The sequence below is a fragment of the Pithys albifrons genome, chromosome 15 (genome assembly GCF_047495875.1).
Source record: "Pithys albifrons albifrons isolate INPA30051 chromosome 15, PitAlb_v1, whole genome shotgun sequence".
Lineage (NCBI taxonomy): Eukaryota > Metazoa > Chordata > Aves > Passeriformes > Thamnophilidae > Pithys > Pithys albifrons.
The window spans coordinates 16,240,024-16,256,589 of NC_092472.1; the positions used below are offsets into that span (position 1 = coordinate 16,240,024).

Consider the following 16,566-nt stretch of genomic DNA (forward strand, 5'->3'; position numbering starts at 1 on the left):
CAGTTCTTATTACTTTTAGCAGATTTCATGGTCTGCTTTCAGGCTATTGCAATGAATAGCAAAAATAAAATATTGGCTCAATCTTTCTGTTTGCTTTTTCTAACCTACTGAGTCCCTAGAGCACTGTGGAGTTGAAGAGCATCTCTGATTGATAGCAGTGAGAAAGCAATTGCAAGTCAGTTTTAAATTGCTCTAAGTGCAAGACTTATAATTTAAAAAAAAAAGGTGTGTAAGGAGCTTTGTTTCTTGTTAGGGAAGGAATTTATGGTTTTAATATGTAAATGGCAAGTTACAGCCCAGCAAAACAGAGCAGCTGTCAGGAGGAAGGTCACCCAGATTTGGCTGCAGGCTGAGGCCCCAGGTAGATCTTGTTCAGGCTCTGGAATAACTTGCATGACCAAGGGTTTTAGGGACAAATCCCTTTTGGTAAAAGCCAGTGTTGTACATTATATTTCAGTGGAACAGCTGTTCCAGCAAAAGGTCCAGAGCCATTGGGTGGGAACCAGATTTTGTGTGTGTCTTAGCACTGCACTGATTCCCTTCTGCCTCTGTCTTGGTCTGGGTGGGCACCAGACACCCCCTGTTATGTTCATTCCTATGGAAAATGTGTTCACACCCAGAGTGAAAAGGAATTATGTAATAACAAATGGTTGTGGTAATTCTGATTTCAGTTTTTCAGACCCTGCTGGCATAAAGTTTCTGAAGGGGCAGGGGAAAAGCCCCTTTCCCTCTGCAGTGCCTGTGAGATGCATAATCAATAAATGCTACTGGCTGCACTTGCAGTGTCTCAGAGAGGGATATGCTTTAAATCCAGTAGGGCATAAGAACTTAATTAGCAATTGATTATCAAAGGAGTTCACTGATGAGTAACAGCAATTTTACATGGATAACTTTATATAAAATGTGATTCACAAGCCCTGATATATTTTTTTAAAGCCCTTGTTGGAACAGGACATATTTTGCATCACAGCTCTCAGGGCTCTCCTCACTGAGCATCCTGGTCACTGCTTGCCCCTGGCTGGTGGGTGACCCTCCCAGGAGGGTGAGAGGGACCTTGCAGGGATGAGTTCTGGCTGGAAGGGACCTGGCAGGGCTCCAGGATGGGTTTTGTAGCCTGTGCCCCCATCCCCCTTGGGTGAGTGACCAAACTGGCACACAGAACTGCCCTCAGATGGGGAACAATGTAAATGCTGAGGGTGGGGCAGAGAAAAAAGGCTTCTCTGGCTGCAGCTGAGCAGGGGCTGTGCCATGTTGTTGCTCCACAAAACTTGGTGTCCCCTCCACTCCTCTCCTGAGGAGCCCCCCAGAACCAGCCCCCTGGTGCCCAGCACCCACCCCCCATGGGGTTATGTGGTCTCATCCTCCTGCTGTAACTTTTGTGCCCTTCTCCCTTCTCTGCTCCCCACGTCCCATCACTCCCTCCCAGCAAGAACTGCTCTGTCCTGCCCCCATTCTCTCCTTGCATTTGCATCATGGCTTTATTTGCTTTACGTACATATATTTTTTACTGTTGTGTCTCCATCACTTTGGCTCATGGGACTGCATTTAGTACCATCTTACTCCTTTCCTTTTTATGCTTCCTACATCCCAAACTGCTCAGTATATCAGCAAATATCATCCTGTCACTCTTTCCCATACTCATTTACTGCTGCTGCTGTTTCAGGCTGTGGCTCTGCCTAAACAAAGAGCTGGATAAATTACCCAGAAGGTTCATGTTGCACCTCCCACCACCCCCAGGCCATGAAATGGTTTCTCCCCACCATGGGCTGTGGGGTAATAAAGGAGTTGCTTACAATAGAGTGGGATTGAGGTGGCAGAAAACCAGGAGTGATTTGCCCACTCTATCCACTTTTATTTACAATTTGTGGCTTCTCTTTTGGGGTAAAACAAGAATGGGTGTTTTGACTTTCCATTTCTGGTTTAGGGAGCAGAGGGTCAAGCCCAAGTTTTGACTTGATGAGTCCCATGACCTGAAATAACGTGACAAGTGGAGCAAAATGACAAATTACCCTTTAAAATGTGTGCAAGTGTCACTGAGAGTAAATTGGGCACAAAAATTGATTTCATGGTATTTGCCTCCTGTGCTGAGGTAAAAGCCTGAGCAACTTATTCAGATTTTTGGTAATTTGGGGCACCTACATCTCCTCCCAGACTTGCAGAGTAACAAGTGCCTTTTGTGTAGCAGCTTTACATCCTCAGGTGTTGGGAACTGATGTGCACTTGGTGCCCACAACCAGCAGCATTATTAAAACAGGACTAAATGATATTTACCATTTTGCTTACAATTTGCATTACCATGAACGTTTTCAAGGAAGTCAGAGATCCAAGGTCAAGTTGGAAGGGGCTCTGAGCAACCTGTTCAAGTTGATGGGGCTGCTCATTGCAGGATTAGATGACCTTAGAAGGTCCTTTCCAACCCAGACTATTCTATGATTCTATTTCTCATGCTACCATTCTAAAAAATGCACCAAAACCTCCTAAAGGAATTAATAGCAAAAAGGAGGTGTTTGAGTGATGGTTTGTGTCCTCCTCAGTAGCATCCCTTTGGTTGTGGGGCAGTGGGACCATCTCCTGCTCAGTAAAAGCTCCTGTGTTGGTTTTGGAGCAGGAGCAGAGCTCCTGGGCATTGGCTTCTCCTTGCTGTTCTTTATTTTCCTGGGGAGGGATTCTGTGTTTCCATGTCCTGTGTGGGCAGTTTTCCCAGAGGTGATGGTGTTCCTGCCAGTTAACTGTGATTCCACATCCAGAAGAGCTGTGCATGGAGGGTTGGAAAAATCCTGGAGCTGTGGACTTGTGAGCAGGTTGAGAAAGGAGGGGAGACCAGGAAAACAGCTGCATTACCATGAGGGCTCCCAATCCCTCTGAGTCTTAGATAAGCAACACCTAATACCTTAATTTCCCCAACTACTTGTTTTCCCTCTCTTTAGCTCAAAAATGTGAATATTTCAATTGGTTCTGAGATTCTGGAAAACAGAATTCCTCATCAGTCACACACTTCCTCTGCTTGCCTGCCCTGGGTGGTATTAAAGAACAGACATCAGCACTTTTCTGGGTGGTTACCTCCAAGCATGGCAGATGTTTGTGCTGTGGTGTGGTGGCAATCCCAGCAGAGCAGCAACTTTCATTGCCAGGCTGTCCATGAAATGCAGCACAACTCCCTTGGCAGAATTTGGTACCAGGGCAAATGTATCAAGTGAAGAGATTTTCTTAAGTAGATAAAATAGGTCATATATTTTTACACAGCAAAGGGTGTTTTCATTTCTTGAATAGTGTTCCCTGTTTTCAGTCATTTAAGAGGATTTTCATCACACAAACTAGATCCTGGAAAAAACCCAACCCTCACGTTGTGAATTTATCTCTGTAACTGGAATAAAATCTTCATTTTTGCTCAGTTTAGCACAGCAGGTTCAAACAGCTCTTTAGTGTGCCAGGGATAAATCAGTGTTTGCTATTCACAGGATGGGTCAAATGTATTAAATAAAACAGCCTCAGCATCCCAGCCCACAGCTCCAGGGATCTGTACCTGGGGTTGCTTCCCAGGGAACTGGGGATGGCTCTGCTCCCTGTCCAGGGCTGTGGGTAGAGACCTCCAGGGATGCTTCCCTGGAGGCAGAAATCTGGGATGTGAGGAAGGGAAGAGTGTCTCTAGAAGGAAAGTTTCCTTTCTGTGGGGAAGGGGTGATGGTGAGAAGTCTCCACTTTCCAAACTGAGGGCAGTTTGCAAGACACCTTCCAGCAAACCCCAACCCAGCTCATGTGGAGAGCAAATGGCACTGAGTTTGGAGAGAAAGACCAAAAACCTGTGCCATGGCTTTGCTCCATCCCACCCCTCTGCACCCAGGTGTGCTTGAACCTGCTTGGGACCTGCCACTGTCCCTGCAGTGGCACCCCAGGGCATTGGCACAGGCTGGTTTGGCTCTCAGAGGTGCTGGGGAGTCCCAGGGACAGAATGAGTGTGAATCTGTCAATTAATCTTCATCCACCTTCACAGTTGTGGACATGGAATGGATGGAGCTTCCTTTGCCTGCTAAAGAAAGCATGAAGCAAATTCTTTTATGCCCAAAGTTTGTAGTAGAGCCACGAGGGACTTCTAATTAGAGAGTTAATGTGCACTTTCCCAGTGATTAGGTAAACACATTTTTTTGTTTTTTATAATAGCTTCCATCACACAGATTCAACTCATTACAAAAACTTGCCTTGTAGAAACCATTTACAATTTTAATTCCAATTATTTTTTGATAATTCAGAAACATTTTTCCTACTACTCATCAGAAAGCAGAAAGTTAATCCATTCATTACGATGCTGAAAGGCTGATTTGGAACCAGCCATGGATTACAAAGTCAGAGTGAAGGTGAAAAGCAGGAGTTTGCTGTGCAGAAAGCTGAGGAGGGGTGGGAATGGCTGTAAACCCCCCCAATAACGCATTAATCAGGAAAAGGAATCATGTGCAGAGCTGAAGAAGAAGTTCAGTGGTGCATCTGCAGGCTGTGAGATGAGCCCTGTGGTAATGGCAGAGGCAGAAAGTCAGGGATGCCCAAAACATCCTCTCGGAAACTTCTGCTGGGATCACACCCCAAATTCCACATCACCCCACTGGAAACTGGGGGCACCTGTCATGTGATCACTTTGCCTTTAAAAAATTATTTGCTTTAACTCACAGCCTAAAAGGACCAAAGGTCCCAAGTGCCTTTGTGAGTGCTGTGGGATGACAGTGAATCTCCTGTGATTCTTTTGGATTAAAAAAAATACAGGTCAGGTCCTCCCTGTGTCCATCTCCTCAACTCTGGTGCTTTCAGTGGAGCTGCACTGATTTATAGCCATGGCCAGGAAGGGATACATTTCTTTTAACCTAAATAACCTTTTTATAATGTACCCAATCTGAGAATTAACCATCCCATCTCATCTCCCATTTGGAATTTTATTATAGGAAGCTGTAAGACATATACAGAATTTTTTTTTCCTCTGGAAAATGGTTATGGCTCTTTGAATCATATAAAATTCTGCAAAATTTGCTTCTGACTCCCACTTTTGTATAACAAACTCCAAATTCAGAGCCCTACAAAACTAGTTTATTGAATTCAGTGTGAAAGGCTTTGATTCCTGAACAGAAATACTTCCAGAATTGTTTTCTTACTATCTCTTACCTTCTCCAAATATTTACTTAAATACAGTTTTTTTGAAAGACAGCTTCCACCTTCAGACATGAATTGCTGCCTCAAATGGCTTTGCCAAGCCATGAATGCAGCAGTTAGGTCAGAAAAGCTCAAAAGAGCACAAGTCCTCACAGGAAAAAGCTTCACAACTTTGTATTCTCTGCCCCACAGTCACTGTCACCTCAAGATTCTCTGCAAAGATGAAAACAAATCATGCTGTCAAAAAATCATCCTTTAGAAACAAATTGTTCTCTCTAAATGCATCTTGGCAATATAATTGATAAACTGTGAGTATGTGAAATAATTGAAAAAGTAGGGTGGGGACACACAGGATAAATGACTAAAACAAGGAAGTAATGAACATGTGTAAATAAAAGCCACAATCAATAAATATAAATTACAGCGTGACAAACTGTAAATAATCAGAGCATTTCAGGCCTGAAATGTGATCCTTCTTCAGGGTAAATTCGTGTTAGCAAATGTGCAAAAGCCTGAGAGAAGAAAACAAGAAGAGGTGAGGTTATCAGGGCTCTGGGGGATGGATGAGCTGCTGCATTCATTCCTCAAAGCCTTCCCCAGCAGTGTGGAAGGAAGACATGCACACTCCCTCCCTCCACCCCACCCTCCAAACCACCCTGGCAGGAGTGATGGCCTCAGCCTTTCTCACACTGATATAGACAGATCAAAATAATAATAAAAAAAAAAGGGCTGGCATTTTTCTTCCCCAATTTAGCCACTTAGAAAGGGCTTTTGAAAGCTAATTCTTGCCTCTTGATTCACTTCACTTTCCTCCTCCCTCCCCAGTGTCTCAGGAATCTTTGTGATGCTCAGAAACACTCCCTGTGCCTGGTTTCTCCTGCAGGTACACGTATCACAGCAGGGTTTTGTCCACCATGGAGGATTTTAGCCCATCTCTCTTGCCAGGTCCTAAATCCTTTCCAGATCCTTGGGATTAAATTCTCATCAAGCCCAGCCCATGCCAAGGCCCCTCAGCAGGAGCAGGACTGCAGCCTGAATCAGAGATGAGGTTCAGCCTCTGCTGCACAGGGGATAAAGCAGCCAGAGCTCAGCACTGAGGATGGACTGGAGAGATTTGGGCAGGCTGAGGGCTGGTGGATTTACACCCTCCTGGTTGACTCTTGACTTGTGAAAATGAAGGTGTGGGATGACAGCCCTCCATTTGCTGCTTCAGAATATGGTTGATTTGTTTCAGGACACCTTTAACCCATTGCCCACAGCACAGCAGGAAGGCTCCTGCTCCTCTGCCCACCATGGGTGGACTAAACCCTGAGGGTTTGGTGAATCATAGCAGAAGAGAATGGTTTGGGTGGGAAGGGACCTTAGAGATCATCCAGTGCCACCCCCTGACTTGGGCAGGGACACCTTCCATGGGCAGGGACACCTTCCACCAGCCCAGGCTGCTCCAAGCCCTGTCCAACCTGGCCTTGGACACTTCCAGGGATGGGGCAGCCACAGCTTCTCTGGGCAACCTGTGCCAAGGCCTGCTCACCCTCACAGGGAAGAATTCCTTCCCAATATCCCATCTAATCCTGCCCTCTGGCAGTGGGAAGCCATTCCCCCTTGTCCTGTCCTTCCATCCCTTGTCCAAATCCCTCTCCAGCTCTCCTGGAGCCCCTTTGGACACTGGAAGGGGCTCTCAGGTCCCCCCAGAGCCTCCTCTTTTCCAGGTGAACACCCTCAATTACTGTGGGTTTATGTCTCATTAAATGCAAGTGGGTTAGGAATGGAATAAAAATTTCATTAGTGGACAGATTTGGAGGAAAGTATTTGCTGTTCCCCCAGACTGAAGCTGGTTTGGAGAGCACCCTGAGGAGCAGTGGGTGAGGCACAGAGTGCACCCCCCCTCCTGCTGCTGCCCTGCAGACCATAACACACGGTAAAAATACACCGTGCTCCGTGTCCAGGGGTGATAATAGGAAAAGAAATGACATTAAAATGCAAACTATTGTCAGTGGTTATTTCCATGGCAAGTCCATTTCCATTTAATAGCACAGAATCCATCATGTTCTGCCTTATTTCAGCTGTGATGGCTCCCAGGAAAAGATGTAGGTCACACCACGTCGAAGGCAGTGCCTTTGAGAAGAGCTCACGGTGCAGTTTTCAAGTAGCAGGGGGAGGGTTCCTTTGCCACTTTATTTTATGGCCATCCTGGCACCCACCCTTGGCCAAAAGAGGTAGAGAATGTCACCAGCTGAATTTGGCTGTGGGGCTGTGCCACTTGGTGGGGGCTGGTGGAGTAAGGCAGGAGAGTGGCAGCCTTGGAGTTCTCATAGGCAAAGAGCTTCTGCCAGGGATATAGGAGGGGAAAATGGGGGAAAGGTTTGGAATTTTGGGGTCCAGGTGATATCATGGTTCCCCCAGCAATCCTGCACCTCCACAGGAGCCCCAGTATGTCCAGGCTGTGCTGTGACTTCCACACAGTCTGAGGATTCGAGGCAGCCAAAATGTCCTGATTTTAATATAACCCTACGAGCAATGGTTTGCTCCAGTTTAACAAAGGATTTCATGAGAGTCAATTAGCAAGGTTATTAATTAATCAATTATGTAAAACAGCTGAGCAATCCGATACCCTGTTCTACAGTGATACATCTCTTTGTTAAAACTTAATTAACACACAGGCTTGGGGACAAAATAAAAAAAAAAGGATAAATAATTAAAAAAATCCTACAGAAGAATCAGTTGGAGAGAATCATTCCAACAGAGGATGGAAACTGGGCTGGAGACCAGACAGGTCTGCTCTGGGAGGACAGTGGAGTTGCTTTGGGTGGTTTAACAACCAGGCTGATGACTGTCTGCACCACTCCAGCAGCTGAGCCAACCTGGGCTGTCCTGCTGCCAAAATCAATCCGTGGTGATTCCTTCTGTGTCAGTTCTCAGGGCCACCTTTCCAAGCTGTCTGTGCCCTACATGACAAGGGAGGTGTTTAGCAGATGTGCTGATGTGCATCCCACCTCCTGCTGCCCCACCAGCAGCTCTTGCAGGAGGGGTGAGGGCAGAGCTGCAGCTTTAGAGCCTCCAACAACCACCAAAACTCACTGCAGGTGTTGGATTTTATGTGACTTGTACCAAAAGCAAGGGGAATATTGATCTGCTGTAACAGCCCCTTGTAAGCCAAAGTGTTTCAATAGCCTACATTAATCTGGGAAAACCTACGTCTTGTTACAGTCTCAGTTTTATTTAATTTTACTTTAGGCCAGTGGTTATTTAGGTCAATTCTTTGCTAGTTGTGATAAATTGATACATCATCTGTGATGGAGCAGAGCTGTGGCTGTACAGACTCTTACCTGAATCTATTTGCATTAACCTGCATTTGAGGTATTCAACGTGGCAAAATCAGTGTCAAACCTGCAGGTCTCTCAAGGCCTGCAAATAATTTTAGAGGGAATATGTTTTCAGAGCTTAAAGCAACGTGCTTATGGCCCTTCCCTTTAGCAAAGTGCCCTGGGGTCGATTCTGCCATGTTTAAGGGCCAGATGGCAAATGTATTGGCTGGGAATGGAAGTAGAGTCATGATCCAGCAATGATTTTTATTGAGTAACTCTAGATGGGAAAAGGCAGTTACTGCCTGGCAAAGACCCTGCATTTTAAGTTTTCTTCCCAAACTCTCCCTCTGCCCAAGCCTTTAGTGTGGAGTCGCAGGAATTTATAGTGATACATGAAAGCAGCTGATACTCCAGACCAGTGGCTGCCAGGGGCTGTTTTTCTTTCTAAATCTGCTGTCAGAGAGGGGGGTCTTGCTCAGCAGCAGCAGCTGCAGAGCCCCTGGATGCTCACCCCGAGCTTGGGCACACCTCTGCCTCACTGCTGGGCTGAGGCACTGCTGCCAACATCAGAAATGCTTCTGGCCTTGCCCTTCCCTTCCTCCCCCAGTGCCAGGCTGTGGTTTGGGTGGTTTCAAGCCTTGTTTTCAGGGATTCAGCTCAAGCAGATGTTGCACCCAGGGGACAGGAGCAGCCCAGCCTGTAGCAGGAACCTGTCTCTGCAGTTTGAGGGTTGCCATGGGCTGCTCTGTCACTGGGGAGGAGTGGGTAGGACTGCTCTGTCCCCCTCATCCACAACTTCCCCAAATCTATTTGTTTCACCATCATTTTTCCCCCTCCCAAAATGATAAAGTCTGCTCTTCACTCTGCCTCTAAAAGAGCTGGGCTGAGTCCAAAAATGGGAGTGCTCAGAGAGTCAAAAGCTTATTAATAGCACTCTGCCTCTTTTTAATCTGTGCAAAGAGCTGTACAGTGTGCAAAACTGTTGTGACATGGTTTTTCTTTTTTTAATATCTCACCCTTTGACTGTCAGTATTTAGGGAAAAATGAAACTAATCATCAGTGAAGGCTGCAATGCTGCTGTTTTACAGCTGGTGGGGAGCTCAGCAGAATATTTTGCATGAGAGGAAATAAGAGAGAGAGAGAGAGAAGGTGTGTGCATGTGTAAGTGTATGTATACAACTTACATTAGTAGTTTCACAGAACAAACCAAAAAGAGCATATTTATTTGCAAAATATTATCAGTAAGATAAGGAAAATATCAGTAAAGGGTATAAAAAAGGCCATTTTTTGTAACTTTGTCCCTTTCCAGGCAGAGGTCCCACCCCCAGTGTGGCAGATTTTCCTGAGGATGCAAAGGACACCCTTTGGGTGTGGGTGAACTCCACTGTCCCCCAGGCCAGAGCCACCCCTGCTGTCAGTTTAACTTAAGCCCAGACTGAACTTTTACTGTTGCTGGAGCGACATTTCAGCCACAGACTCTCTTCTGCATCAGTACAGAAGCAAAGTCTGTATCCCCTGGCAGGGAGTTCATGCAAATCAGTCCAAGATTCTCATTGAAAGTGGAGGACAGAATCATGGCAAAGCTAAATATAAATCAGTGCAGCTTATCAGGATGTGACAGGTGGGATGGAATGCCCTGCTACGAGTATTTTCATGCATTAAACCAAATTCACAGCATTAAGCCCAGGACAAGTTGTTACAGGAGAGAACAGCAAAGTACAGGTGGCAGAACACCAGGAGAGGCATGGAAGGAATTCCCAGAGGTGGATATCCCAAAATCAGGGCAGTCTAAAGAGCACAGACTGAGGCAGGAAGGTGGGGATGGGAGGAGCTGCCACTGTCCTGCACAGCAGCCTCTTTGGAGCTGGCAGGGATGTGGCTCAGAGGGGTCCAGTCCTGGGCACATTGTGAGCAATTCCTCACCCCCAAAACCTGAGACCCTCCAAGTTGGGGATTTGCAGTGTTTGTTTGCTGAGACAGAGCATATTCTGCTGCCATAAAGGGGAGTGGCAGTAGCAAATTTATTGATGAATTTTGAGATGTTTAGGAACTGCAAGAACCTCTTTAATAACAGGGTCACTGATGCCAATCACCTCATGTAACTTTTTGAAGAGTCAGCATCTAAAAGGAAGGGAGAAATTCAACCTTAGTGATATTCACAGAAAGAAAAGAGACAAAATAACTTGAAGAGGAGGAAGTCCACTAGGCAAAAAGTGCAAGGACCATTAGAATTTATGGTTCCTTTTTTAAGGCACTTTTGGACCTTCCCAACACTTCTCAGGGCAAGTGATCATACCAGGGTGTGTCTTTATACACATACTCTGTGTGTATTTATATATATGCATAGACATATATATATATACACATCTATTATATATACATTGGTAAACAGAAGGGGGGTGGGTGTGTGCAAACATTATAAATGGATTAACTGATGAGGTCAGAGTTGCAGAAATGTCTGAAAACAGGTTTCGTGCCTTCATGTGGTACTTTTAATATTCCACATACAAAGAAAAGGTGATGAAATAACATTTTTAGCTCTGTGATTAGCACTGCAATAATGTTGGCTGTTTAAATTAGTTAATAATATTAAAGAGGAGCTGTAATTTAATAATAGACACAAACCCAAGTGTTTCTAAATGAGGATGGCTTCTCACCAATGGTATTTAATACAATTTTGGCTTCATTTCTTGGGTAGGTAATGGCCATTGCAGAGTGTGGATGTGTTTATGGAATTGCCCTGAATATCATGAGAAAAACATGAAAATTTGCAAACTGGGGAGGAAATAAAACCTAAAGCTTCCCTCTCTGCCCCTGCTAGTTCCTAAAAACCCAATCTTAATATAATTTGAAAAGTGCTGATTTTGGTACAGTTGTTCCATTCAGTTTGATTTAATTTCTGTCCCTAAAATAGAGGTTTCTGGGGACCTTACAGTAACTTCCCAGATTGCAGCTGACATTGAACACAGGTAGAAGTCAGAAATCACATACAAAGGCCCATCCATTTCACTGTATGATTAAATGCTGACTCAAGGTACTGCAGCATTTTTGGTCCCCAAAGTTTAATAAAATTCAGGACAGGCAACAAGGAATCGCAGACAAATTAAAATTTATTGAGACAGACAAAAATGCAACTATTTCAGACTACAGTTAAGCATTTACAGTTAACCAAAGGTAGCAAAATGCTCACATTCCACTGAACTCCTTATGGAAAAAGCATTCAGAATTTACTATGCAGTTCTACTTACTATGATAGTCTACATCCATCTACAGTAGGGACATCGAACTGAAACACGGAATATTTGGATCTCTCCTTACAGATCTACACATTGAACAGTAACAGACATCAACAGCATTGAGAAAAGTATAAAAAGACCAAAACCCACCTACTGTAGAAAGGGCTTTTTGATGTATAGGAACTGTACAAAGCAGTCTGTGGATGAAAGGAACCCAAATGCCAGACAGAAGGGACTGCAGGAAAAGCCAACAAATGTGGGAGCAAAGCTGGAGCAATCTGGTGGTGTGGACTGAGTGGGGAGCTCAGAGCTATGGCAGTTGCTGCTTGAGGAGGAAAAAGGCTACAAAACTTCTAATATCAAAATATTCCCATGCCAGAAATGTACACTGAGACTAACAGACTAGGCTGGAAAGGCAAGGAGAAGCATTCACTAACAAACAGTGTTGTTTTAAATATAAACTTTACATTTTCAATATAAACTGTAGAATAAATATTAAATAAACACTTGAGATGGTTTCAAATAATAGTACAGAATAGCTTAAAAAACAAAAAAGGCAAAACAATAAAAAGGATTCTTTGTGTTCACAGCAAAGGCCAATAATGACCCCCAAAAAATCCAACTGTGCTGAAATCTCAACTCAACATTTTGATTTAACCACAGTAGTTAAAAGCAACACAGAGCAATACCCAACAGTATCTCACAGTCTCTAATATGAAAAGAAAATGAGATTTAAAAATTGGTTTGTGTTTTTAAAAGAATGGGACAACTCTCATTCCATTTTTCACAATGAGAAAATGTTTGGAAGGTCAATGACTTGATTCAGATGGGAAATCCTGCTTTGCAAAAGAAAAAAAGAAAAAGAAAAAAAAGGAGAAAAAAGGAAGGCATTAAATGAAGTTGGAAGCAAATGAAATACTTTCCAAAGCATGAAGAATGGAAGGGGCTTGATCTGGAAGAGCACTGGTTCTTGGTAGAATTTGCTGGTTTCTCATAAAGAAATAGAAGATTTTCTTACTGCATCTTCCCAAACTGGACACACACACACAGACACACACACACGTGCATAAATGTATATACACAGAGACCCAGAGATATAAATATGGATATATAGAGGCTGCAGGTCCCCCACCACTGGAGCTGCCAGTGGATCACAAAAGGGCTTTGCAGTAATTGGGGACTTGCTCTCCAAGCAATCCACAGTCTGAGCTGCCCTTCCAAGCACAGCAACCTGTCTGCCCTGCTCCTGCTCCTGCTCCTGCCCAGGTGGGACCTGGCACTGGGCACTGCTCCCCTAGGGTTGTACCCAGCTGGAGACAGTGGTGGGTTTAGAGTTACAGATATAAACCCTGCACTGGGCACTGCTCCCCTGCAGTTGTACCCAGCTGGAGACAGTGACTGGTTTGAAGATCTAAGCCCTGCACTGGGCACTGCTCCCCTGGAGTTGTACCCAGCTGGAAACAGTGGTGGGTTTAGAGTTACAGACACAAACCCTGCACTGGGCACTGCTCCCCTGCAGTTGCACCCAGCTGGAGACAGTGGTGAGTTTAGAGTTACAGATCTAAGCCCTGCACTGGGCACTGCTCCCCTGGAGTTGTACCCAGCTGGAGACAGTGTTGGGTTTAGAGTTACAGATATAAACCCTGCCAGCTCTGACCTGGCAGTGTTGAAAGTGGAAGATCCCAGGGAGGAGCCCACCAGTGGTGGTGGGAAATGGCTGGTGGTGCCACATCTGCTCATGGAAACTGGGAATTGTTCATACCCCCTTTAAAAGACTTGTTTACCAGCTCTAGTTTAACCATCTTGCACATTTGCACGTGACTCAGAGAGCAGCAGCCTTGGACCCTGCAAGGACCTGGTCAGACCCTGCTGGGCAGCAGAGGGCACGTGCTGTGTGACCTCTGGCATAGGGCACATTGCAGGGTGAGCTGTTGCAAAGGGGCACAGGACTGCCCCAAACCCCCACAGGTGTGTGTGTGGAGAATGAGTCCAGTCAGGAGGATGAGCAAAACTGCTGATTGTGGAGCTCAGTTTTGTGCCAAAGGGGAGCTCTGTGCCTCAGGCAGGTCCTGTACAGCAGAGCCAGACCCAGAGAGTGAGTTGTTGATGAAGAAAATAGCAAAAGAAAACTAGACAGGTGTTTGAGAGGAAACCTCTGACAGTGTTGAATTGCTTTTCACAAAATCACACTGTTGAGGGAAGCAGAAATGCTGGTTTATCTGCTCCTCTTGCAAGTCAGCAGGATTTCCTATGAAAGGCAGGTGGGGAAAGTGTGTGTGTGGTGTGTGTGTGTCTGTGTGTGTGTGTGTGTGCAGCTCATGGACAATGATTTTAAATATATTTTTCTACAGCTACAGGGAAAGCAAAGGGATTTGAGGCAGGGCACATTGCAGGCCCTTTGCAAATAACTGTGATGGCAGATTTTTGGGAGGATTCAGGGCTGTGAGATAACCAGTTCCTCCTGGTTTTACACACCCTTCTGCATTAATAACGACTGTGCAGGTTTGCTCTTTGTTCTCATATCACTGATCTAGAGAAATAGGGAATGAAAGAGGGCAAAACAACTGGGCCCCTGCAGCACATGGTGCCTGAGAGGAGTTCCTCTTCTGATCATGTCTGAAAGCAGAGGTGCCACCCAGAGCCCTGCCAGGTGGGCACTGACTTTGCAGAGGACCAAAGTCCTTGAGTCAATGTACCAAACCCCCAATTTCTGCCAACCAGCATGGCATTGTCCTGCTTTCAAGTGACTATGTAACCACCCAGGTTTTGACTCAATGCTTTCTCCATCCCTATGCCCACCACTAACTCAGAGAAAAAAATATCTAATTAGTTTTTGGTGTGATAAGCACATTTTCATTCTGCAAAATAATTCTCTGGCAAACCACAGGCACTGCTAAAATACTGACACCTGCATTCTGATGCAAGAGTGGGGTTAAGGTTCCTCTTACTGCTTCTGAAAACAGCAAAACTAATCAAAGGTCACCACAGCCTCAGAGAAGTGCCATGGGAAAGGACACTGCAAATAATTTATTGTCAATATGCTGTGATACAAGACCTTCTAATATATGGGAGATGCCAAGGGAATCACAGATTGGATTTTAATGCTCTTCTTTTTTTTAGGAGTGTGTATTACAAGTGTGCAGCATGTCACACTGAGCAAAGGGCTTATGCTTTTGAAATATGACCACCTGAAGTTGCTTTTTCAAACAGGCCAAATAAATATTAACTCTTTAAATTAAAGACATGACAGCTTATTACTTTGGAGGGTTGGTGTCTTTGACAGTGCTGTAACTTTGGGATGAAGGGTTGCTAAATGAGGACCAGGCATGTACAGAGTGTGAGCTGCCTGTGACACTGGGGGAACTCAGTGCAAAGGAGCTCAGACAGAAGGGAGGAACAGCCATGGAGGTGCTTATGATGCTACAAAGAAAACACTCTCTCCTTAAACACTCTGAAAGGCAGATGGACTCTGTTCCCTGCCTGTAGGGCTTGGTCCAGGATAGCTGCAGGTTCTCAGCACCTCCTAAGATCAAGACCAGGTTCCTTTATCAAATAAACTGTCAGGGAGCTGATCTGTGCTCGGGTGGGAGCTTTGCCTTCAGTGTGAGCTGCTCTAAGCCTGTTGGACTCAGAGAGGATAAGAAAGAGAAAATCCTGCCAGGGGGTTTCCTGCTGGATGGAATCCCTTGTGCTGGGCAGCCACTGACTGAAGAGACTCACTCTACTGGAACATCAGAAATATAGACTAGAAAATGAGGCACCTACTTTTCCTTCTTCATGAAAGAGAAAACTGTTTCTGATATGATCCAAGTAACAATTTATGACATGAATTCTCTAACATGAGAAAGGCTTCTAAGCCTTGTATTGGTTTGTTGAGCCCCTTCTGGGATTCTTCTTTCACAGGTGTATTTTTAAAGTGGTGCAAATGAGGATTAAGACACGAAAAGGTTTTGAAACAAAACTCATTGCCCCTGTGGATAGAACAGAAATCCCCCAAAACAACTGAACAAAAGCTGTATTCCAAACAGTCCTTGCTGGGGAAAAAAAAATAAAGTCATCCAAATTAAATGGACTGTACAAAATTAAAGAGTAGAGAGGGAATATTTGTGCCAGGTACTCTCAGATACAATTGCAGAGATATGATGTGACTTGCAATATTGTGCAAAATGTGAGTCCTCGTTATGATGGGCACTACCATATATAACCAATTTCATCATCCTTGTCATCATCTTCATCTTCATCATCTTCATTAGCTGCTCTTACATGAATCTTCAGTTTCCCCTCTTTGTCTTTTTTTGTTGCTTCAGGCTCCTCTTCCAAATCATCCAACAATACAACAGATCCTCCACTGCCAAAATCCCCTGAGGTTTCTTGTTCTTCTTCTGAAACAAGTGAGCAGGAAAGGTCATTCCCTCCCAGCACACCAAATCCCTTGTTCACCACTGCCCTTGTCATGCAAGCCAGTGTCATTTGCAGTGTTATTTTTTAAATTCATTGGTTCAGCTATTCATGCAACTCCCTTTAAATTTCCATTTTCATTCTGAACTGGGATAAATATATATCAATTTACTCTGAAGAATTTACTTGCATAAACAACCCCTAAAGACATGACTGGAGAGTTCCAGATCACATGCATTCAGGCCAGAAAATCATTACTCCTTTGTAAATACTTTCATTCCGTCACAGCTCTGTAAATCAGGCTAAAAATATCCCAGAAATTGATTTGATTTGATTTGAGTGTATAAACCTCACTCTGCAAATGAAGCTATTGAACATCTGCAATGTGATTCTGGGCGTCTTGGACCTTGTAGCTCTCTGTTCCTTCTCAAAAAAGAAAGCTGCACTCCCAAGCCCTCTGAAGGAACGTGGGTGAAATTCTGCTTCTCTGAGTA

At 44.7% G+C, this 16,566-nt stretch overlaps 1 protein-coding gene across 1 annotated transcript in view; it reads right to left on the minus strand.

Moving 5' to 3' along the window:
• Window positions 1-11,530: 11,530 nt before the first annotated feature.
• Window positions 11,531-16,566, minus strand: part of SPOCK1 (SPARC (osteonectin), cwcv and kazal like domains proteoglycan 1) — a 294,313-nt gene continuing 289,277 nt past the window's right edge. The window contains exon 11 of the mRNA XM_071570122.1: window positions 11,531-16,056. Coding sequence (XP_071426223.1) covers window positions 15,866-16,056 — 191 coding nt within the window. The 3' untranslated portion in view covers window positions 11,531-15,865. The remainder of the gene's footprint in view (window positions 16,057-16,566) is intronic.